The 25,503-nt window shown below is 38.9% G+C and overlaps 2 protein-coding genes across 2 annotated transcripts in view; one reads left to right on the top strand and one right to left on the bottom strand.

Annotated features, from left to right (window-relative positions):
- Positions 1–3,104, top strand: part of LOC306878233 (protein THEMIS2-like) — a 13,756-nt gene extending 10,652 nt beyond the window's left edge. The window contains exons 4-6 of the mRNA XM_079430449.1: positions 321–1,486; positions 2,491–2,605; positions 2,724–3,104. Of these exons, the coding sequence (XP_079286575.1) occupies positions 321–1,486; positions 2,491–2,605; positions 2,724–2,812 (1,370 nt within the window). The 3' untranslated portion in view covers positions 2,813–3,104. The remainder of the gene's footprint in view (positions 1–320; positions 1,487–2,490; positions 2,606–2,723) is intronic.
- LOC306878235 (replication protein A 32 kDa subunit-like) lies at positions 1,463–25,439 on the bottom strand. Its single transcript, XM_079430452.1, has 9 exons — positions 25,278–25,439; positions 25,106–25,188; positions 22,879–22,980; positions 15,943–16,056; positions 14,210–14,284; positions 13,717–13,833; positions 6,094–6,213; positions 5,701–5,795; positions 1,463–3,273 (listed from the first exon to the last, which is right to left on the bottom strand). Exons 1-9 carry the CDS (start codon positions 25,288–25,290, stop codon positions 3,186–3,188), a joined length of 807 nt encoding a protein of 268 aa, XP_079286578.1. The 5' UTR covers positions 25,291–25,439; the 3' UTR covers positions 1,463–3,185.
- Between the last annotated feature and the right edge of the window lie 64 nt (positions 25,440–25,503).

Raw genomic sequence — 25,503 nt, 5'->3', positions numbered from 1 at the left:
CATTTTCACATGGGGGGTCTATGGGATTGACCCCCTTTTGGAGCCAGCGTCTAACGGCCAGTCGATGAATTGCAGTTTTAGTCACTTCCGTTTTGGTTTCAAGAGAGAGAGCGAGAGGTTGCCGCTTGGTTCTATCCAATATTTACCCAGCATTGGGTTGTATTTATCCCAGCATTTTAGAATGGTTTCTGCACAACATTTTATAAATGAGGCCCTGGCTCTCCAGCAGCAGGACTGGATGCCCTAATCATAGAGGCTTGATGCATGGAAATGGTCTTGGAATAAATGTTTGCTAATGATGTTTTTTTTTATATATATAGTGAGGAAGAATGTTGTCAAGTTCCCATCCAGCCTGGAAGTGGATGTCCAGGACGTGACAGAACAGGAGCAGGATTTAGTTTTCATAACTCCATTTTCAATGACTGAAGTTGTGAGTCAACCAACGGAGTCCTTCCCGACTATGGCAGAGATCATTGATGGCCCACAAGGCAACCAGTTTTTTAATTGCAGCTGGTTCCAAGAACTGCAAAGTGGCAGGCGGCTCGTGTTACATGCGTATGGCACAACCACAATGATATTAGCCTCAACTCCAAAGGGGAGGAAGGGAAAACAGTACTTCATCATCTCAGAGGGGTATGGGGGACGAATGAGAAGGAGGGCGCGGGAATTTGAATCAGTGTACGAGCTATACTTGGCATCCTCTCAGTCTCCAGGTTTGAAAGTAAGCGTGACTCGGCACTGCGAGGCAGTGGAGGAAGAGGGAATGCCTGCGCTCAGTGTCGGAGAACAGCTGGAGGTTTTGGGAATGATGCTGATGGATGGACTCGGGGATAAATCTGGAGCTGCTCAGAAAGTAGAATGTTTAATTTGCAAACGGACTATGGAGGTGGACGATGAAGACGACGAGGAAGAGGATAGCGAGGAAATCTCTCTGCCACTGTTTATGACAGGTCACTTTGTGGAAAAGCTTTCAGACAACAAAAAGTATAAATTAACAGATTTAGTAAGCAGCTCTTTGCCTCTGGATGTTAAAGTTGTGAGTCGGGATAAAGACCTAGAAAAAGATCCCCTGATGGGGTTACAAGCACTTAAGCTTGAGGAGACTTTCACGGAGACCGTGGTGTTGACAAGCCTACCGAATAAACCAGACTGGTGCTTTGAGTTGCCAGTACGCTGGTTACAGATGTCTCTCTGTTTCACCTCCGATCATTTGCCGTGGTCCGAGTCCCCAGAACGTCATGTAGAGACAGTCACTGAGGTGACAGAGAAATTCTACTATGAATATCATAAACTCATAAGCAAAATTGAGGAACCACCTCCTCGTCCACCAAAGAGGAAGCCATCCAGTTCAGAAGTGCCTAAGAAGTCCTCCAAGTCTGAATCTAAATCACCAAACTTGAGGAGTGTTGTGACCAAACAGCTTGACAACCTTTCGCTGAGTCAGACAAAGGGAAAACGGGCTCCTGCTCCACCACCGCCAGATGATGTAAGCATCAGCTTTTATTCACCCACTACAACAGAAATGCAGAATTCAAACATGAATGTCTAGGTTTCATAATGAGTCATTTTAGATCGGCTATTACCGGATTATCTATTACTATTTTTTCCAAAATTTTTCAATATGAAACTCTAGTACTTCTTTATTGCTTATTTAAACATATTATGTTGTCCATACATAGATGTCTATGCACAGCATAATAGATCGATAAAGATATTTCTCTATAAATCAATGTAATAACAAACTTAACAATGGCCATTAAGAATGACTTCCTACTGTTAGTGACAGAAATAACTTATATATTGACCTTTAATGCGGCCTCTAATTCTAACCTCACTGAACACATCATCTTTGAATGTCAAATTCTTACATTTAATGAATTCATATATAATAAGACACTATAGGACTGTTACCAACTAAATAAAATCAGTATATCAACAAAACCCATATGCACACTGGAGAGCTGGCAGAAAAGCTGCACGGATGCATTGAAGCATAAAAACTCCAGTGTGTTGCTTCGAGAATCCCAAGGGGTGTCCAGCGTAATTGACAGTAAATGATTAATTTTCACTATGCAGATTTACATCACTGTGGTCAGTTATGGTACAAAGTCAACATACAGCTTCGGACAGCATTGCACATTCATCGAAGCTTGTCGGTTTCCTTCATTTTCACTGTATTAACAAGAGCATGTCATTCATAATAGCAAATGTAATGTATTTATTTTGTTTGGTGGAACCAAATACATGTTTAGAACAACTCAAGGGTGAGTAAATGATTGAGTTTTCATTTTTGGGTGAACTATTGGTGCATGCATAACTCATCGCGTATAAAGTCTGCTGCAAGCACCATGTTGGATGGTAACTATGCGTGTGTGTGTGTGTGTGTGTATAACTGAACAGAAACACACTAGTCACATGCTCATCTTTTCTTATTTGTTTAGCTGGCTCAGCAGCTTATGATTTTTATTTTTTCCTGTGCAACTCCATTAGACTCCAGAGTCAGACCAGCCCCCTCCACTGTTGCCTAGGAAAGGCTCATCAATAGCTGAGAGCGTCAGTGCGCACAACACGTATGTGAAAACCCCAACAGTAACACGCAAATCAGGTTCGTTTCTCTTTGCGTTTTAAGACGTTTGTTGCTAGCTAGATATTTGGAATAGCCCATCAGGGAGCTGAAATATTGTATACTAATCTATTCTTTCCTTTTCTTCCCCCAAAAACAGCAAAGAGACTCTCTGACTCCGACTCTGAACATGACTATGAGTCTATTGAAGAGACTATTAAAACCCCTCATGAAAGCTTGTTTTATTAGTTCAAGGACACTTGTATTTTTGTCTTTGTATTTGCAATGTGTACTTTTTGTAATTACTTTGCATTGCTGTCTTCATAGCAAGATGTGCCTAAGAAATCAAAGCTAATATGGGGTCTCCACTGCACCTACACCTAATGCTAGTCTGAAATACTTCTCACTGTGTCTCAAAACTCAAAGACAATGCAAGGTTTAACAATAGTCTTAAAGTCTTTTTCACTGCTTTTTCTTTATGGCATGCTGAAAGAAAATAATTTGAAATGAGTGTGCTTTTATTAAAATGACCAAAACTAACTGAAACTGTTATTTTTGTTTTTCATGAACACTATGTAGATAAGGAAACAGGCATATTAAGGCAATACACAAAAAAAGGTAATTAGGCTTCATTGTCTGTTGATCTGAAGTGGTCCTCATCAATGGTGGAGAAAATGTGTCCCTCGTTGCTGAGAAAATCCACAATTAGCCTGTAAACAGTTAAAGGCATGTGAGAATCGAAGCGGAGTGAAAAGAACTAGTAATGACGACGTCTAAGTGCAGCACACAGATATTAGACTCTGGCCTGGGTTGTGGTTTTACATGGCTTTTTCACAGTTGTCTTAGTTCAGCATTAAATAGTAAGTGTTGACAAGCATTTTCATATTGCAATCTCTGAAACATCTGGTGGTTAAAAATGTGACAAATGCAATTTCAAATAAATGCAGTTCCTGTTCACTTTTTATTCAAAGAATCCTGAAAAAAAACATTGTTTGCACGCACATTTTAGGCAGCCAACAATCTTTTTAATTTATAATAATACGAGGCATTATTAGTAATTGCTCCTCAATTATCATCAATTGGTGAAGACTGGAGTAATGATGCTGAAAATTGTGATCACAGCAAAAAAATATTTTAACAATAAAATAGAAAAGTTACTTTAAATTGCATCACTGTTATTGCAATATCACTGTTTTTGCTGTATTTCTGATTAAATAAATGCAGCTTTGGTGAGCAGACTGTAATGTGGGTTATGGGTTATCAGCTCAGGACGAGTAGATGCTGCTTCACGGATTTATTGCTGTTTTTGACACTTTAAATTTACTCAAAAAACTCCTTTACACAGAAAGCCACTTGTGTTTGTCTGGGATGGGTGTCATGCAAGAGAACACGTCCGTAAGCAATGAGACGAGCAGTTATTAGAAACCTTACTATAATGCATGTGACTGGTCACAAGAGCGGATTCACTTAGTCTGGTAGTTTTCTCACGCAGGTGGGACTTTATCATCAGTTTAGCGCTCATATCTGCTGACAAGATCATCTCACACTTGTTACTAATTCTAATGGGTCAGAATGCAAACTGTGCATTGCACTTTTTTTTTTTTTTTTGCACATTTGTCACATTTATTTACACCACTGTTTTTTTTTTTGGACTGTTGCTTCAACATAACTACAATATCAGCCAGACAGATGGCTTAGTAATTTTAGTAGTTTTCCTCATTGTTATCTACTGAGATGGTTATTTTAACTGATACAGTCTGTGTGGAGCTAAAGGTAGAGCCGGCCATCAGAATAACCAGCTCTGAAACAGAGAGTGGTGAGTTTCCTGAGTCGAGCTGGACCGTTTTAGATGATGTACCTCCAAACACAGCACTGAAGAGCTATTTATGGTCAGTTTATTTTTATAAAAACACCTTCCTGATGCGCACGTACCTCTTGTGGTTAGAAGAGGACTATATATTTAAAAGGTTTTGCTTACTTTAGACATAACTACGTGCTGTATGTCAAGTGGTTATTTAACCCTTGTGCTGTTGAAAATCTTTTAACACACAAAGTCACAAATGACCAGCCTTTTAAAAACTGCTTGTAAATATCTCAATATGTTGTATTATCACCAAATCCTGGATTCAATCTTTTTGTCAACTTCTTTCAATTCGTGTCATATCATACTGATAAAAAAAACATGTATAGCCTGAATGCACTGTAAGTCGCTTTGGATAAAAGCGTCTGCTAAATGTAAATTAGCACAGGTTCTGTGTTTCTTTGTGGAACTGGTTAATCGTAGGCCTCATTGATCGGAGCTCATGCACCTCAGTTTTTGAGTGGAAAAAAAGTATTATTTGTGGATAATTGTGGCATGTTCACTCAAGCTGAGATACGTTCAGATCAATGAAGCCACAGATCAAGCAGTTCCAAAGGAAATACAAAACCTGTGCTAATGGAAAGAAAACTAAAAGATTGAATCATGATTTGGAAACAAAATAGCATTAGAAATTCAGAAGCAATTTTTGTAGGCTGGTTATTTTTGACTGGGAACACCACAAGTGCAACAAAAAGTACAAAGAAAATAGGTAACAACTTTTTGGAAGTTGTTACCTTTGAGCAAATTCAGTAAGTTTTAGTCCACTGCAATACCTAGCATTTTCAGGAAAATGAAATACCTCTCTGGGTCAAAATGAGTGGAACTCAACATGAGGGTTAACAATAAAATACAAATGTGCATTAAAAGAATGAAACTATCTTTCAAATCCACTGCAAAAGCTACACTGACATTTCAAGTCAATTTGAAAACAGTGTCAAATATAAAAATGAAATTAATTGCAAAACTGTGATAACTTTGTTAAAAACCTGAAATACCATTTCTACATAAGAACAGAATCAGCCTCATAAATTGGGAAACAAACCAACTAGTCGAACATATTATCAGAATTTTGCAAAATCTCACATGAATACCTTACTATGACAAAAAATAGAGGAAGTTTCTTCAGGGAAATAAAGGACGTGTTATTCTCAAAGCTCATTCGGCTTAAAATAAGAGAAACTGAAACTAAGAAAAAGGAAGAGCAACGTCAAATTCCTCTCTGGGTTAAGGTTCACTAAAAAAGCCCTTTCTGTAAAGAGACGGGAGAGGTCTGTACCTGATGACTGTGACGCTCATGCTGCTCAGCTTCTGCTTGAGGTCCTGCATGCTGATGCCTTGAGGCTCATGACAGCTCTTGATCAGACTCAAAACCTGCACAAAGACCAGAACCAGCATCAGAAAAACACACGTTTGAAATCTGTGATACCTTTTACAGGGCGAATAAAATACTTTTTCTTTGATGAATAAAAAGTTCAAAAGAACAGCATTTAGAAATCAATCAATTCAGGTCTTTACTATAACTTTTTATCAATAAAAATAAAAAATATTTCAGGTTTTACTATTCTTGTGGAGACATTTGGTCCCCACAAGGTAGCATGCATAAACAAATACACACACACACACACACCGACCCATCCAACTCTTGTGCAATGAAGCATTTTTCCCTCACCTGATTCTGGTTGGCACTCAAACCATTGACTAACATCATACCAGCACCAGAATAGCTTCCTGTGGAGCTCATGCTAGTATGTGCCGTGGGCATCAGGTTCGTTCCTGTACCTCCTCCCATCTATAACAGAAAGAGCATCGATTACCAAACACACTACAGTCACACTAGAGAAAAAGAACTAATGCAAACACAATGAACAGGTCGACATTTTGCGGTTTTCCCCTATGGCAGTTGCAATATTATATTTGATATTTAGGGCCCTATGATTTTGGATGAATAAAATGAAACAGAGCTGTACTATTAAGTCATGATATGGACTAGAGTCTGTGAACATTACTGTGCAAAAGTCTACTCTTCAGAAGAAGTCTAGGCTCTTCCGTGCTGATGGCCTGCACCCCAGCAGAGTCGGAGGGGAACTCCTGTCGGACAACATCTCCAGGACGCTACGCTCCATATGACTAGTAAGCCAACTCTCAAATAACTGCTATGATGACTTTTGTTCTACCCACTTAAAAGATAGAAGTACTTGCATTGTCCAATCTATACAGACTGTGTCTGTTCCCCAAATAGCGAGGTCAAAATATAAATTTAATGCAGGATCTAGAAAAAATATGATTGTGATTAAACCAGAAAAACGCAAAATAAATGAACAAAACCGGCTTCCGGTTCTGGACGCGAATGGAGTAGACGCGTCTACCTCGTGGTCCCTATATCGATTTCTTTTATTTTCAGTTAACAATCTTCTATCAGATCAATATTTTTGAATGTAATTGGAAAACATATTTAACATTTAAGAAAGCAGAAAATGGCATCTAAATCAGCCAAACAAGCAAAGAAAGATACTACTGCCAAAGACGGTTCACAGTGAGGATAGCATGTCGGCCTTCACAAGTTTATTGGAAGAGCACAGAGCCGCTCTCTACTGAATTTAAAACTGCTTTAACGTCTTTGGAGGCGAAACTTGATCTCGTCCAAGCTGCGGTGTCGGACCATGGTTCACGAATAACATCACTAGATCTAATGCAGACCTCGTCAGCGAGCAAATTCACACATTGGAAGCGGTATGCGCCGAGTTAACGGAGAACTATACTAAACTCAAGGCCAAAACGTCTGATTTGGAGGGCCGCAGTCGGCGTAACAATATCAGGATTATTGGCCTCAGGGCCCTCGACCCACTGTGCTCTTTTCAGAGATGCTGTCGGAAGTCATGCGCGAACAGCTTCTGCCGTCTCCTCCGGAACTCGACAGGGCGCATCGAGCTCTTGTGGCGAAGCCAAAGCAGGGAGGGAAGCCGGTTATAGTTTGTTTTCACCGGTACCAGATTAAGGAGGCAGTGATACGAGAGGCTCGTAAGAGAAGAGGATCGTTGCAGTATCGTGGCAAGCCGATCGCTATTTACGACGACTAGAGTCCAGAAGTCCTGGAGCAGCGCGCTCAATATCCTGGGGTAATGGCAGAGCTCTACTCTTTGGGATTTAAACCATCCCTTCTCTTCCCCGCAAGATTGAGGATCGTGACCAAGGAAGGCGAACAAAAGCTGCTTGCATCGGTGGATGAGGCCAAGAACTTTTCAACAGCTCACCGTAACGCCTCTTAGAAGGTAACGTTGGCCGTTTGGTTGACTTGACCGGTGGATCTACACAAGCCGTTTATTTTTCTTTTCCATATAGTTTATGTCGTGAGATGGCCGGCTGTACATCATTGACCTTACAACACCGGGCGTTTTTGGGCCTTCTGAATGTCAAAGGATGGTTCTCTGTTCACTTGTAAAGTTTTGAGTCAAGTGGACATTTCTACAAGTTCTACAGACTTCGAACATTTCTATTTGAGTCAAACGGACATTTGTGCTGTGGTGTCTGATCTGATTGCTCCTGTGTTGAGTAAGATATGTTAAATGTACTAATCGTCTTTTTTTTTTTTTGATTACAGTTGTTGGCTGTTCTAGGGAAAACTCTTGTTTTTCATTCATTTTGGTTTACTCTATTTTATTTGAATGGATCGTCATGCCATGGCTCTACTCATATGTTAAGCCTACTACTTGATGTGTTATGTCTTATATTGAAGATATTCTGTTTTAAGGGACAGAGACTATATAAGGTAAGGAGAAATTAGGAAGTGTGTAAAAGACTCAGTTGTTGTTTTTGAAGGTAGTTTTGTTGTTATTGTAATGTTTTTTGGGGGTTGGGTTGATTTTACATCTGTGATCGGTGTTTCTTTGCTGTGTTTTGGTTTCTTTTTTGTAATTTTTGTCATTCCCAATCCTCTAATGTCTACATTAATGGGTAGAGCGTTGAGATTTATGAGTGGGAATGTAAAGGGCTTAAATCATTTGGTGAAGAGAAGCAGAGTTCTTGCTCATCTTCGACAGCTCAAAGCAGAGGTTGCCTTCTTGCAAGAAACCCATTTACGTAGTACTGACCAATGTAGGTGGCGAAACAATGCAATCGACACAAACATTATTTGAAGCGCCAGTTAACTTTCAAGGTCTATTTTGATCGCTACCATAAACATCAGTGTTTATATCTGAACTATTAACTTATGAATGACTGTAATACAGAAATAATACGGTGTAGATGAAAAGACTGTTTGTGAAGCTGTTACTCAAACATGGTAACTGTCTGCTCTGTCAGCAGCTGAATGTTCAGGTAAGACTTTATTAAAGGTGTATTAGACACGGGCGAAGCTCTAGTGCAAATATAGCAGTATTTATCCAAGTACGTGCACTTTTTTGGCCTAAAAGCCCTAATATTGGGACGCTGTTCAGTGAGTGCGCCTATATGAACACAAACAAACCGCAGCAGATCTGACTGAATATGAATGTGTGCTTTTATTCTGTTCACAGTCGTCTAGAATATCAATGCGATCAGGTCGACTCCAGGGGATTAAGTTAACAACTCAGTATTGTAACTTTCCACATCCACCCCAACCCGTTTACCTTAGTTGTAAGTATCATGTGTACTGTCCTCTTTTAAGAAATAAGACGGCGGGAGTAAAAAAGGTACGAGACTGTTACGTCCAGAGATGAAGTAATTATTGATTTATACATTTTTTTCTAATATGTCCTGTTTTTCTTGGCTCTTTCTGCTCAATCTGTCTGGCAGGTAGTTGATTGCTCCCAGCTGTAACTGCTTACCAATTACGAGTGAGCCAGCATAAAAGCAGAGCGGTGTGAAAACGTTTCCCCAAGGGTTTTCTCCAGAGCGTTGTCTTTCTCCTGCCCAGCCCGTTGCTGCAGTTACAATTGGTGGTTATTGAGCTGTGGCCTATTCTATTTTGGTATTGTAGCATTCTCGTTTGGCTCTGTTCGAAGGCGGTCGCATTTTTCTTCCCTCCCTCCCTCCTGAACTTCCCTGCTTGCTCTCTTGTATTGTCCTGTCCTCTTAAGAGACTCTCGCTGCACTATTTGCAAAACCGAAATTATGGATCTGATCAACTGGTCTCTAAATGCAATTGACACCATCTTCTCGACTAGGAAAGCGGGATCTGGAGAACCGGAATGTCCCGCTGGGACGTTTGCTGCTGGCTACACGATGGACGCATGGGAGAGATGGCGGATCGTGTGTCTGGCGGCTCTCTCCGTGGAGGACATTGAAGACATCTTCTTATTCGGAACAATGATAACTGGGTTTCTGCTATTTGGATTAGGCGTTGCCCTAAATTATCAGAAAATTAAGGAGACGGGACTGGCTGTCCAAAACCTCTCACGGCTGCCCGTCATGATTGAGGCTGTAGGCAGAGCGGTTGCCTCGGAGACTGAGGCGATTAACCGCAATATGGATTCAATCACGGCTAAGCTCTCGGCTTTGGATAGAAAAATCGACGGACATGGAGATCAGAATGGACAATGAGAATTAGCTGTGAAACTGGAAGACAGCTGTTCGCACTAAGACAAAACAATCTTATCTCTTTCCGGCTTCCCACAACAGAACGGCTTGGCAAGGCCGCTCTGGTATCAACTCTCCGGTGAATACTGCAGGGAGACGCTCTTTCTTCCATTCCCTCCTCCCAAAAACACCTTGTTATTGTCGGGCGCTTGTGCTCTGTCCAAGGACGTTTCCATGGCAATTGCTATGTCGCATCACAACCTGCGAACTGAGTCGACTGGTTTGGAGTACTGGCGAAACGGATTTCAAGGCATACGAACTCACACGAACTTACACATACACACACTCATACACCTCCCTAACCCCATCCCACGCCTTCGTCGCTTCATCCTGTCAGGCGTTAACGGGTCCGTGGGTTTGCGCTGTAATGGCGGCTGGCCGGATGGCTGTTTCGTCTGAACTAGGATTACTATGCAAGTTATGTTCCTGTGTTGACTGTGCTTTATGCTGAGGTTTTTTGTCTGTTCTCGCGCTGCGTTCTCTTCCAAGAACGCAGTGCGAGGACACTTTTTTTTCTCCTCTCTTTCCTCATGTTATGCTGTATTTCTTCTTCTCTATTGCATTTCGTTGCCTTGTACCTACATGTGCAATGACAATAAATTGAATCCAATCCAATCCAATCCAATTCTCATTATTGGTTCGTTGTGATATTTTCCAAATGCTTTTAATTTTAGTTAAAGAGATTTATATTATCCTTCACCTTTTAGTTTGTTGTTTGATTTACAGCTGCTATTATTAACATCCTTTTTAGCAGCTACTTTAAATGTTTGCTTATTTTGTGTTTTGCTTATTAGCTTTACTTGGAAGCTGTAGGGAGGTGGATGCCATTTGGTTTAACCCTGTTTTCTCCTGTTTTTGGGCTAGCAAGGGAGTTGGGGTACAATTTTGTTATTTTCTTTTCTTTTCTTTGTTAGTTTAGTTAGAGGTAAACTATTCCAGTTAGATTGTCTTTTGTTTATTATTTTGGCCTTGTCCTCTCCTGAAACTATTGCTTCCTTTTGGGTTTTTTTGTATTTGTTCCACGAGCTGTGAAATAAAATCTTTTTCTGGACATTTGTTGTTTGTGGTGCTGTGGCAGGACTCCGATTAACGCTCTTTAAAATATTTTTACTGTTGTTACGTCCACATTTATCCCTAGACTTATGGGGGACGTAACAGCGGCCGAGCTGGATTTTGTTTTGCTGTCTATTTGCAGTCTCTTTTTAATGATAGGTTACGCATTTGTCAATCATCCCACTTGCTAGATGGGGAATGAACCCAGCGCTCTTGATTGGTCGAAGTCTTTCATTGCTGTTGCTTGATTGGTTTGTGCTGCAAAATTTATTTACATGTGGAGCGTCTCAAACTCATCTCTGCATGCTGTTGTGAGTTTGGGTTTATTATAACGTTCATCTGGGAACGCAAGAATCTACGTGAACAAGAATACATCAGTTTCAAAATAAAAGCTCAAACCCTCACTCTGAGTTTACGCGGTTTGATGTCCACATATTCATGTAATTACAGTGGCTATAGCATTTCTGTCATAAAGAAGTCCAAATATTAAAGATTAAGTGGACATTTGAATTAAATGGTGCTTTGTCAATATTAAACATGGATTAGATCGCACAGTAATGTGTAAAAACTATCGTGAGGCCGTTGGCGCCCCTGTAGGCCTTTGTTGTGATGCGTAATCTACATTAGCTCTATTGTTTATAATACATTATGTATTTTAACAGGTTTCTGCAATAAAACCATATGATTTCTTGCTTTTGATACTTTATTTGAACTAATTATTGCCTCATTGTTATTATATATGTATTTTTAAGTCATTTTAAAGGCTATTGTTCACTTACATTTTTATTACCACAAAAAGAAATACTAATAATTATAGGGCCCTATGAAATCCGTTTTATTTCCAAATAAATTTTTCTATACTCTGTTTTAATGGATAAATACAATTTTATTACAGTTTTTTACAATCACTTTGGTTGTGAGTTTTGTGTCTAGAGTTGTGAAAAATGACATCAAGGTTCTGAAAATAGTAGCAATGATCAAAATGCACGTTTCAAAACTCTAACCCTTTTCTCAATTGCTTGGATACAATACACATAAAACTGCGATCATTTGTTCATTCAACAGAAATCACCTGTTCAATATGACACAACTTAACATCAAAGTACTACTATCTCAAAAGGCAATTCACACATTACATTTCAAATGAGTGTCTATTCATTTCCTTACAATGATCTAACTATCAATTGATACAACTGCTCAAAATGATAAGTAACTGTTCCATTACTCAGAATGCATAGTTGTATGGAAACAGACAAACAATCTTCCATGTTTAAATCATGAAAGTTTCAAGATACTGTAACGAGATTCATTGTCACCAATTAGCGTGGAGCATGAACCAATTAGACTACAATATCCATGGATGTAGCCTAATATTTTATCATAATGCTTCATCAGACACTGTCTATGGTCCCAAATACTGTACCACCTTTTCAGACTATTTACAGTATTGACAGTACTGCACTGTATAGATGCAGGCCCTTGTAATTGCTTGTCCAATTCTGCCAACTCGTTACTGATGATTGAGTGCACATTGTGGAATGAGTATATAAAGAGTTGATTGGGATCCAATTGCAAGAGCATAGTGATGCGTAACATGGAGCCAGCAGGTGATCCAGGTCACAATGGAGGTCATGCAGTGGTGGGAGGAAGACGAGGAAGACGTGTTGGTCAAAGGAATGGCAGGGGACAGGCACCCCTTCTGAGAGTTGCAATTATATATATATATATATATAATATTATTGCAATTTTTTAATATTATTAATATATATTTATTTTTTATTTTTTTTCAGAAATACTGCACATTTACATTTTTCTCCTAAATAAATTCTGGTAAATAATATTTCTGGTAAATACTTCTTTAAAAAGTGTTTTTTGATTATAATTGAATTATTATTATTATGACTAGAACAGGTGGATATGTTGTCATTCTTACACTGTAATACTGAACTGTGATTTCAGTGATTTGGACTATGAGATGGACACCTGCTTCTTGCACTCTATGTTGCACGTTTGCTTTAAAAAAAGTATTTCATAGAAATTTGGATTTCATTTGGTTTAACAGAGATCTTACGGGTTTGGAACGACACGAGGGTGAGCAATTAATGACAGAATTTTCATTTTTGGGTGAACTAAATAATAATAATAATAATTCATTACATTTATATAGCGCTTTTCTAAGCACTCAAAGCGCTCTACATTGTGAGGGGTGGTGTCTCCTCATCCACCACCAGTGTGCAGCATCCACCTGGATGATGCGACGGCAGCCATAGTGCGCCAGAACGCCCACCACACACCAGCTTACTGGTGGAGAGGAGACAGAGTGATGAAGCCAATCAGTGTAAGGGGATGATTAGGAGGCCATGATGGTCAGAGACCAATGGGGAAATTTGGCCAGGATGCCGAGGTCACACCCCTACTCTTTTCGAAAGACATCCTGGGATTTTTTAAACTAGCCCTTTAAGGTCTCAGGACACAAATGAAAGCAAATGACCATGAGGTTTTTTACAGGCTTAAATTCTGAGCAGTACATTCTAAGACATATAGGACCTGCAGGAACCCTGTATTAGTTTAATTCATAACCATCCCTATCATGCACAGATAAGCATATCATAAATGTCATCTATGAGCTGCAGTGTGAGCAAGAGAAAAGCAGAAGTGTAGTGTGAGAAGGATATGCTAGTCTCACCATGCTCTGTGGTTTGCTCTGCTGCATGTGAGCGTTCACAACCTCCAGCATGTGTGAAGTAACTTCATTCATGTCCTCCAGCACTCGGGCGCTGAACGCAACCAATGACCGGTTATTCTGCAATGAGACCAAACACTCCTGGTTGGTGTTTTATACACTATTCACATATATATTACTGAAGATGTTTAGGGAGCCAAGATGGACCAATGGGCAAGTAGAGTTACTCTTTTTTTTGAAGATACACACTTAAATAGTGCACTAGGGAGTAATGAACCTGCTGCTCACTAACGGTCTTCCAGCAGAAGAATATAACCGTTGATCTTTATTGCATGAAGTAAAAAAAAAAAGATTCTATCATTTCTCAAACTGCAGAATGCACAGGAAATTATATTTTAATAATTAAATAGTGCAACAACTCCATCCACAATTCAACTTACGCATGTAAGTGCATATAAAACAGCACTTTCATTTAGACTCGCACACGAGTTCTCACCTGAAAAGAGCGGAGGTTGCCGGAGACTTTGACATAAGTGCCTGGAGGAATGACTGAGTTATCCACACCCATATCCTGGAAAAACAAAAACATTTATGAATAAATATATGAAGGTTATTAAGCTCGGGGTTCCCAAACGTTTTGATTAGTAAATTTCCATGACTTTGGTTTCTAAATAAAGACATTTAAACTAGGGATGCACGATATTATCGGACTGATATCGAAATCGGCCGATAATGACTTTAAATGTAAATATCGGCATCGGCCTGACATGCAAAATTATGCCGATATGACTTGCCGATAAGGGGAAGGGGTTAACTCGCATGTGCTCAGGGTGTGCTAGCGATTAGATCACGTCAGCAATGTGGCTCATTCTTGAAGCAAAGTTTTGTCTGAATGATGAATAGATTGACTGTTTTGGATCGCTGCATTTAAAGGTGCCATAGAATGCATTGATACAGTATTTTAAATTGTTCTTTGATATCTACACAGAAGGTATGTGGCTTAGGTAAGGGCAAAAAATCTCCAGAAACAATTTTACATGTCCATTTACAACCCTAGGATTTCTCCCTAGAATGAAACGGTCTGTTATTGGCTTATTTGGCAGGGTCATGAATAATAATGAGCTCTGCTCTGATTGGCTGTTTCACAGTACGGCTCATCAGCAAGAAGGAAGCACAGGGAGGAAAATATATATTTAAATACTTGCTAATTTTTTGAGATAGGAATTTTGGGTTTTCATGAGCTGTATGCCAAAATCATCAATATTAAAACAACAAAAGGCTTGAACTACTTCAGTTGTGTTGTAATGAATCTAAAATATATGAAAGTCTAATGTTTATCAGTACATTACAGAAAATAATGAACTTTATCACAATATGCTAATTTTTTGAAAAGGACCTGTACACTATAAAAATAAAAGACATTTCTTTTAAATCTATAGCACAGTAATGAAGGCAGCAACATATGATAGATAGACAGAACAAGAAAGACTATTAATAATCTTTCATTGTGCAAAATAAATATAATTAGAAAGGCTCCAATACGGAGCGGCACAAAGCGCTTATGGGCATCCCGTGCAGAATGATGCGCTTGAAGCGGCACGGAGTCACAGCGCAGCCCTCCGAGTCCTCACAGAAAAGCTCAAAGCACAAAGGGAAGAGATATTGATGCGTAGTGTATTAAATCTGTGCATTAGTTTATTAAGCCTTTTCTTTTAACAGTTTTAAACCTCAGTAACTGTGCGCTCTTGAAGAGAGTTTGACTGTAGTAACCGAACGCGACACGCAACGATGACAGACAGCCGCAGCGGAGAGAAGAGTTTACAGGAACTTGAATTTAACGACTTAAATATTCATCTGGACCTCAGATTAAACTATGGAACAGCTTCAGAACACTTGAAATATAGTGCACGAAACTTCATGGTGCTTTATAATGTTTTTGTGCCTTTCGTGGGGCTTAAGAATAACACAATAGTATACGCAGAATATCGGATTTGGATCGGTCTCGTCTGACTGATCCCCGATCCGCAGAAAATGACCGTATCGGAGCCGATACCGATCCTGAGTATCGGATTGATGCAATGCACCTAATTGATTTCAATTATAATTTTTGTTATTTTAGTATATTGTTAAATTAAATGAAAACTAGCGGAAATAAATTTATCAAGTATATTTAAAATTTCATATGATTACAACTCTCGAAACAGCGCTCAAATCCATCTAAAGCCGTACCTCTGTGTCGATCCACTGCTTCACATCCATGGGGGCTGCCGTCATGTCATCCACCTTATACTGGATGTTGATTGTGGATTTATCAGTGCTTCTGATCACACCAACAATAGTTACCTAGACAAATCCAGACAAAAAAGCCATCAAGTCACTTGACAACACAAAAATAAAGGGCCTGTGTGTAAACATATTAGAGAAAATGCTTGCGTAAGTATATCAGCCATTCAGCCATGACCGCATGCACAACTACTTTCCCGTTTCACCATCATGACCCTAGTGTTTACTTTCAGATAGAAACTTGGGGATTTAAACTGGGACTGGTCATCAAAACATCTGATCCATTCAAGGATATTTGTGACTCTTTGTTTGGAGCAATTGATTAACTCTCCAACCCGGATAAATCAAAAAGAACCAAATAAATCTTCGCTAAGTGATGTTATTTTGACTCATGCTCCTCAGATTTTCTGCAACTGGAGTTTTTTGTAATGATGTTAGTGATCATTGTGCAATAGTATGTGTGAGAAATTGTAGAATTTTAAAAAATTCACATGTATTATTTTGAGGCGTCAATTTAAACATTTTAATGAGCAAGCTTTTTTGCGGGATGTTGATGATATGAGAGTGATTTATTTACGGTCTCATTGATACCTGATGTTAATTTAGCAAGGGAGTATTTTAAATGTATGCAACAAACATGCTCCTGTTAAAAGAATCAGGGTAAGAGGCAGAGATAATCCCTTGTTCAATGAGTTCATCTCTTCTCCTATTAAAGAGCGAGATGCTGCATGGGCCACAGCAAAGAAATCTGGATTGTGTACTTTATAAAACACTAAGAAATAGTTGTACAAAATTAGTGAACTCTAAAATGTAATTGCATACATTTGGCCGATCTCACGAACCGATCGCAATTTGATGACATCAATGCGTGACGACGTATATGATGCATGGAGGCATATGCTGCAAGTCATCGCCGGTGTGGAAATGCTATGACGTTTCGAGTATTTTCAATTCTGATATGTAGTTTATGCAACTTGGCTCTAAGAAATATGATAAATAAGATACTCTGTCAAGCCCTGTCCCTATAAAGATATAACTTTGCCTGAAATAACACATCCATGAATGGAAATAAAGCACTGAATTGAATGCTCTCTCTGTGGTCTATATGCTCATCATTAGTCTCGTGAAGACGATTGCAGTTCACTCAGCGGTTGATGCTCAAGAAATGCTCAGCACGGCCACCGCATGTAACTTTTAACAAGATTCACTTTTCTGAAGCACCTTAAATTGTATTAACACTTACTATATAACCATTATTTCGTTTATAAACATCTAAATTAATACAACTCTATGGAAATTAATTATTTATTATCTCCGCGATCGATGGCAGTTTGAGTAGCCTATAGTTCTGTGTAAACGCATAGATAAACCGAAAAGCATAATTTAGAGCATGCCAGTTGAGAAATGCAATAAAATACAATGCTTGTTATATTCCAATATTCCAGAGAATATTATTCCGTGAATTAACATTATCCTATTAAACAGCTTATAAACCTAATATAAAGTTGATATGACTCCTTTATTTATGTTCTCCATTTGAAAACATTAGACATTCTACGTTCATTTTGCTTACTGCTAATATTAGTGTTGCTGCTAAAGCTTTTTATAAATAAAAATGTTTTTTATTGTTGTAATACGAAGATTAAATTTAACATGACAGGGCATGTATCATTTAACATGATAATTTTTTGCGAGTTCAAATTTGACGTGGTCGCATTTGTAGGAGTGCCAGGTCTGCGCTGCTCCAAAGCGTCTGCTTCATACAGCGCGCACTGCCAGCCGCAGCACATTATAGCAGGAGTCGGATTTCACTGATCACGTGAAGAGAGGTGCTTTCAGCACGAGTGCTTCAGTAGAGCCTGGTTTATACTCGCCGCGTCAGCACGAGCGCGAAGGTGCGCGTCGCGGACGGAGCGCAACGGAGGATTTTGTTTTCAAACTAAAGTAAAAGACCATTTCTTAAACCAGAGAAGGTGAACATGGTGATGTTCTTGTAGAAAAAAACATGCAAGTCCTGTCAGTGACAGCCAGTTTAGTTTTACTTTTTGTTTTGAGAAGCTTGTTATCTTTGCTGTTTACCTCACGTTACGCTATGGAGGCTTTCCTTAATAAAAAAAAAAAAAAATATGTATATATATATATATATATATATATATATATATATATTTATTTGCTTCCTCAGAGTTTGCTAAACATTCTGTAATATAGTCGGTATATAAGACAGCACGTGATGTGTCCTGTGCCATGCCTCATCTTATTCCTTTTTGCTGATAAATGTTATGCAAGCTAGTTTGTCATTGTCAACGTACTGTTTTATTGTTATTGTGCTTTTTAATTAAGAATAACAACGAATCCATCTTTTGTTTTAGTCTTAAAAAATGAAAGGTGTCTAGATATAAGCAAAACAGACAATGATCTTTTCTTGTAAAATGTGACACCAAGATCGCAAATTTGAAAGTAAAAAGCGCACGAAAAAAGCAATTCCTGTTCACAAAATTTAAATCACAAATATACCGATGAAAAAGAACGAGTTGAATGTTGAACACTTTCGTTACCATATAACTATAAACTATGATAAAAGTTAATCAGCATGCGTTGATTAATCAAATGTTGTAGCAAAAACAAAAAAACAAAAAAATAGCAGAAAACTGAGAAAGTTAGTCGCAAAAGTGAGTTTAGTGGGAAGAATGAGTCTAGAGCCCTGCATGAAAAACTGCTAATTCTCAAAATATTTTTTGTTAAGATGACTGAAAGGAGGAAAAACCAAAGTGAAGTATGGACTTACTTCATGCAGTCATTTATTTATTTTTATTCATTTATTATAAATATCGGTTCTGGATATCGGTTATCGGGCACATAAACATGCAAATAATTGGTATCGGTATCAGTTATAAAAAATCAATATCGGTCGATCACTACTTGTAACACTCCAAAGAGAAAGGAAAACTTGAAATAGCATCATATGACCCCTTTAATACTGCTGTACGGTTAATTAGTAATAATCTTATTGCTAAAATGTCAAGTTTCCACCGACTAAAACTAGACTAAATACGTCAGGTTTTTTTTTAACTGACTTTCTTGACTTTTTGACTTCTTGGATTAAAACCTGAATTTTGCGGGACAGTCGATCGCCAGGAACAGGGTTGGGCACCCCTGATGTAGAGAGAGCACAGGCACATGGTTGCCAGGTTGGGAAGATTCAGTAAACCACTGGGCAGAAAATGTGCCCGGGGAGCAGTTGGGGGTTCGGTGTCTTGCTCAAGGGCACCTCAGTCGTGGTATTGAGGGTGGAGAGAGAGCTGGACATTCACTCCCCCCACCTACAATCCCTGCCGGCCCGAGACTCGAACCCGCAACCTTTGGATTACGAGTCCGACTTGATAACCATTAGGCCACAACTTCCCCACGAATTATAAATTCAGGAATTATAAAGGAATTATAAATTAAATTAGATTAAGGAATTATAATTATTCAGAAAACTAAATATTATTATTACTTGTTCATCATTGTGTTTATTCACAAAAACAACAGTGATGAAACACGCTCTGTAGAACAGTTTGTCCTTTTAGGGCTACCGTAGAAAGACGGCGGCGCAAAATGTAGTGTATGTGTATGTTGATAGAAATTGCTAATTCTAAGGTAATAAAAACATAACGGTTCATTATGCAAGGTCTTTATACATCTCTGAAAACATAGTTGTATATATATTATATTGCATTTCTGTCAATAGATCCTTTTAAATATTACACACACTGCACCTTTAAGAGAAAAGCCTTATTAGGGGATTTCAACTCTCGATATTTGTAAACCGCAACGCTTGTGGAGGCTTGTTAATAATGCAAGATAACACAAATGTAAAATGAAACGTTTTCAGGATATAACCAGTGTGAAAATAATTCCAGGCAGTTATGCGTCAACGAGGAAAGCAGAAATCATAATCACAATTAAAAAAGGTTCATTGTGCAGCCCTACCTGCTTGTTTTTAAAACGTGCAAAAATACATTTGATAAAAGGGGTGGGTTTGTTCATGTGTGATCTGTTCGGAGCATCATAACTTCACACACTTCTCACTCACACACACACCCTGTGGCACTGTGGTATTTTAAGGGTAGTTATTTAGAGAAGTGGTTCTATGATAGAATAGTTACAGTTCTAGAAAATGACGGTCTTTCTGCTCTTAAAGCCTGTGAGATTGATTTACTAAAAGAGATCGTAAAGAGTGGTCTGCTAATTGAAAGAATAAAGAATGGAATTTCTTTTTCATTGCAATTAGATGAGTCGACAGACATCTCAAACTCCTCCCAGCTACTTGTATTTGTCCGATACCGTCACGAGAGAAAATTGCTTGAGGATCTGCTATTTTGCTCATCAATGGAAAAAACATGCACAGGAAGAGATATTTTTGAAAAACTCAGTGGTAAGCTGAATGAACTCTTCCTGCAGAGCTGAACGCAGTGCTTCAAACAGCAACACAAATTGGAAATTTCATAAAAACTCGTCCCACAAAAATCAAGAATGTTTGGCCTGTTATGCAAAGAAATGGGGTCAGAATATGAATCGTTACTGTTGCAGCGGATATTTTCATTGTGTGACGACGAACTGCTCGAACTGCGAATTTTTCTGCTTGATTATGGATCTTCTTTTGCAAATGATTTTACTGATGCTAAGTGGCTCACAGATCTTGCATACCTGTCTGACATGTTTTATAGACTTAATACCCTTAATTTGTCTCTTCAGGGCCCGAATTCAAACCTACTAACAATGTCCGATAAAATTGTGGGGTTTGTGAGGAAACTGGAGCGATGGAGGGGGTAGGTTGATGGGGGAAATTTAGACATGTTCCCGACCTTGGATGAATTTCTCACGGAAAATGAGCTTAACTTGGATGTTACAAAAAAAAGAAATCAAGTGAAATTAGAGAAACTGGGGGGGGCATGTCCTAAAAGGTTGAAACCCCCTGCCCTAGGTCAACAATTCATTCAGTAACGTAAGGCAGTTTTAATTTAGATGCTGTTTAATGTTTGATGACTGCATTGTTTTTACACGCAGTCTCGTAATGCTCTTTTATACTCACGGTATTGCGCCCGGTTCTGCTTCACAAGTCTCCCACGAGCGCATCTGCCAATATGGACGAGACCTGACGCACACACGCAACCTGTGTCCACGCGCGGCTGGCTCCGCGTTTAAAACAAATGTAAATGAAGTCTAACTGCTTGTTAATTTCACTTGGATGAAATTAAACATTCAGCACATTTCCCACTTGTTCTTAAAATCCCAAATACTTAAAAATTAATAAATCAGCCCGTGTAACATGTAATACTTTAATAATTGACTAAAGAAATCCAGTTCTTTATTTATAAAAAATAAACAAATCTTTCCTGTGAAATAATTCTGTGAAAGTAGTAATACCATTATAATCTTCCCTGCAGAAGAAAAAAAAAAAAAACAGTAGACCCCCTCCCAAAACACAATAGAAAGTGTAATGGATTTAAGGGTTATAATGGGAATTGTATTGGTTTTAATGTAAACTATAATGGTGTCTACTGGTATTTGATGCATTCTATTGGTGTATAGGTGCATTCTATGTAATCTAGCAGATGGAAACCAATAGAACAACAGTAATTCCTACTGGAATAATGCCCAAAACAAAAAGGTTTTTTATGGAAAGAATAAGAGTTTTTATAAGAATTTCTGTGATGGTTTCTATTGGGGGTTTTTTTTCAGCAGGGTAACGGTACTCATACTGTGCTGCACATTATTGACAATATTGAGCTGAAGCTTGACTTTGCAAATTTAAAAAAAAAAAAAAAATCGCAATCGCAATTTCTGTCAAATTTTTTTTTTTAAAAATTCACAATTAGATATTTTCCCCAAATCGCAGAGCCCTAATTTCAATCATCATAGTAACCAGCAGCAACCACCATGACATGAGATGCAGCGCTAAACCGTCTCTCGCTGTTGGGTGCTTGCAATGATTTTTGAGCTTTTCTCGGACAGCTTTAAATGCTTCCACACTGCAGACATGTTTGCTGCATTAGTGTAATGCGCATGAATAATGTGATTATTTCCAATAATCAGAGTAAGGACTTAATCGCATTATGATGTTTAAATATCAAGAGCAAAGCTCTTCGCTCCCGTTTACATGCAATTTCCATTATTCTTATGATACGCTAAGAAATGTGGTTATATTTTTACTGTCATTATTTCACATCCCCCACTGCACAGCACAAATGATGGACCCAGAAAGAGTCGGTGTGCTACTGGTGGCTGTTTTAATTTATTTACATTTAATGCAAAACACTTGTCAATATTCAATATTCAAATTTAAAAGGCATAATTTCAGTTAGGGAGAAAAATAAAACTGCATTGGCAGCGTGACTTTGAATATTAATTAAGAGCTTTGGCATAAATGTATGAATTACATAGTGAAATTACTGTCAATGAGAATGGCTAAAATTGAATACAAATGAATAGATACGTTCATTCTGATCTTATTCATCAGGCCTCACACACACTGTGTGGTGAAATCATCTCTCACGTTTACCAGCCACGGCTCTCTCAGATCTGCTTAAGTTGGATTAAAACTATAAGTTCAGTTGAGTTTGGAAAATTCTGTGCACCGTAATCACCATAATATCTCTTCACGTCTCTGAAAATGTCTGGATTTTGAATTGATTCTGCAGATGCTCATTTTAACAGGTGTTTATCCAACTAGGTGATTACAGCACATTGGAAAATATCCATAACAGGAGGAATCGATACACTGCTTCCATTCCGCTGTGATAAAGGTCTATTGGGTGATATCTCTTCAGATCATGAAACAGGTGTGTGTTCCCTGACTGATGGCACAATGCAGATGTAAATGTATGTTATCAGACTCACCTGTGCGATCTCTACCTCTCCCACCTTGAAGACGTCCTCCGCCTGCACGGCAGACATCAGCTGGGACACGGTGCAGGGAACGATCTGCTGCGCTCGAGTCCTCTGCACAACACACACAACAGACTTCACTGTCTCCCTGCTTCAACGACTACAGCATTTAGGCTGAAAATGAAACGCGACTTGAAAACTGAAGTAGTAGACAACACAATTTGTAAACATTCACAAGTAATGCCTTTTCACTAATATTTATATACTATTGTAGTAACTATGAATGTTTGAAACAGTGCTTTTGTCAATTTTATTAGTAGTTTTTTTATATTTCTATTTAGCTTTGATCAACTTTTATTTCTGTTTTAGTAGTTAACTAGTAGTTAGTATTTCTTTCAGGTAGTTGCAACATTCCTAATTTTCAGTTTTCATCTAATATATGTATTATAATTTGTGCATTCAAACGATTAATCACATCCAAAATAAAAAAAATGTGTTTACATAATGTGTGTACACTGTGTCTATTTATGTAAATATATATACACACACAGACACACATGTGAATAAATAAATAATATTTTTACAAATTTTTACATGTACAGTCAGGTCCATAAATATTGGGACATTGACATAATTCTAACATTTTTGTCTCTATACACCACCACAATGGATTTCAAATGAAACGAACAAGATGTGCTTTAACTGCAGACTGTCAGCTTTAATTTGAGGGTATTTACATCCAAATCAGGTGAACGGTGTAGGAATTACAACAGTTTGCATATGTGCCTCCCACTTGTTAAGGGACCAAAAGTAATGGGACAATTGGCTTCTCAGCTGTTCCATGGCCAGGTGTGTGTTATTCCCTCATTATCCCAATTACAATGAGCAGATAAAAGGTCCAGAGTTCATTTCAAGTGTGCTATTTGCATTTGGAATCTGTTGCTGTCAACTGTCAAGATGAGATCCAAAGAGCTGTCACTATCAGTGAAGCAAGCCATCATTAGGCTGAAAAAACTAACCCATCAGAGAGATAGCAAAAACATTAGGCGTGGCCAAAACAACTGTTTGGAACATTCTTAAAAAGAAGGAACGCACCGGTGAGCTCAGCAACACCAAAAGACCCGGAAGACCACGGAAAACAACTGTGGTGGATGACCGAAGAATTCTTTCCCAGGTGAAGAAAACACCCTTCACAACAGTTGGCCAGATCAAGAGCACTCTCCAGGAGGTAGGTGTATATGTGTCAAAGTCAACAATCAAGAGAAGACTTCACCAGAGTGAATACAGAGGGTTCACCACAAGATGTAGGAAGGCCAGATTAGAGTTTGCTAAACGACATCTAAAAAAGCCTTCACAGTTCTGGAACAACATCCTATGGACAGATGAGACCCAGATCAACTTGTACCAGAGTGATGGGAAGAGAAGAGTATGGAGAAGGAAAGGAACTGCTCACGATCCTAAGCATACCACCTCATCAGTGAAGCATGGTGGTGGTAGTGTCATGGCGTGGGCATGTATGGCTGCCAGTGGAACTGGTTCTCTTGTATTTATTGATGATGTGACTGCTGACAAAAGCAGCAGGATGAATTCTGAAGTGTTGCGGGCAATATTATCTGCTCATATTCAGCCAAATGCTTCAGAACTCACTGGACGGCGCTTCACAGTGCAGATGGACAATGACCCAAAGCATACTGCAAAAGCAACCAAAGAGTTTTTGAAGGGAAAGAAGTGGACTGTTATGCAATGGCCAAGTCAATCACCTGACCTGAATCCGATTGAGCATGCATTTCACTTGCTGAAGACAAAACTGAAGGGAAAATGCCCCAAGAACAAGCAGGAACTGAAGACGGTTGCAGTAGAGGCCTGGCAGAGCATCACCAGGGATGAAACCCAGCGTCTGGTGATGTCTATGCGTTCCAGACTTCAGGCTGTAATTGACTGCAAAGGATTTGCAACCAAGTATTAAAAAGTGAAAGTTTGATTTATTATTCTGTCCCATTACTTTTGGTCCCTTAACACGTGGGAGGCACATATGCAAACTGTTGTAATTCCTACACCGTTCACCTGATTTGGATGTAAATACCCTCAAATTAAAGCTGACAGTCTGCAGTTAAAGCACATCTTGTTCGTTTCTTTTGAAATCCATTGTGGTGGTGTATAGAGCCAAAAATGTTAGAATTGTGTCGATGTGCCAATATTTATGGACCTGACTGTAATTGATATACACAGACAGACTGACCCCTTTCTTGTCTGCTCCCTGAGAGGCGGCTGGAGACCCGAATCCTCCCGGAGACTGTGTATATCCCGCCTCGCCGTATTTACCTGCAACACACTCACTCTCATTAGCCAGCTAGCACACCTCAGTACACCAGGAGCCAAAGCGAGCTACACACAACTCCTAAACCACATACCTTGATTCCACATTTTACTCGCGTGCTTTTCTTCTGAATACGAACTAGATCAAAAACACTGCAAAATCTCCCGCCACCGCTGATCGCGCGCCGCTGACGTCACAACACAAGCACGCACGCGCAGTCCAGCACTGCCGCTCACAGACAACACGAGACATATTCATATTCATATTCAGAACGAGCTTTATTGCCAGGTATGTTTAAATATACGAGGAATTAGTTTTCA

The sequence above is a fragment of the Barbus barbus genome, assembly GCF_936440315.1.
Source record: "Barbus barbus genome assembly, chromosome: 12".
NCBI lineage: Eukaryota > Metazoa > Chordata > Actinopteri > Cypriniformes > Cyprinidae > Barbus > Barbus barbus.
The sequence above is the reverse complement of the archived record's forward strand: the minus strand, read 5'-3'. Positions and strand labels throughout refer to the sequence as shown.

Excerpts from the sequence above, each read along its gene's own strand:
- LOC306878235 (XM_079430452.1), bottom strand. Across the intron at positions 14,285-15,942 it reads AGCAGTGGATCGACACAGAG|GATATGGGTGTGGATAACTC; the intron begins GTACGGCTTTAG and ends TTGTTTTTCCAG. Across the intron at positions 13,834-14,209 it reads GCAACCTCCGCTCTTTTCAG|AATAACCGGTCATTGGTTGC; the intron begins GTGAGAACTCGT and ends GTCTCATTGCAG.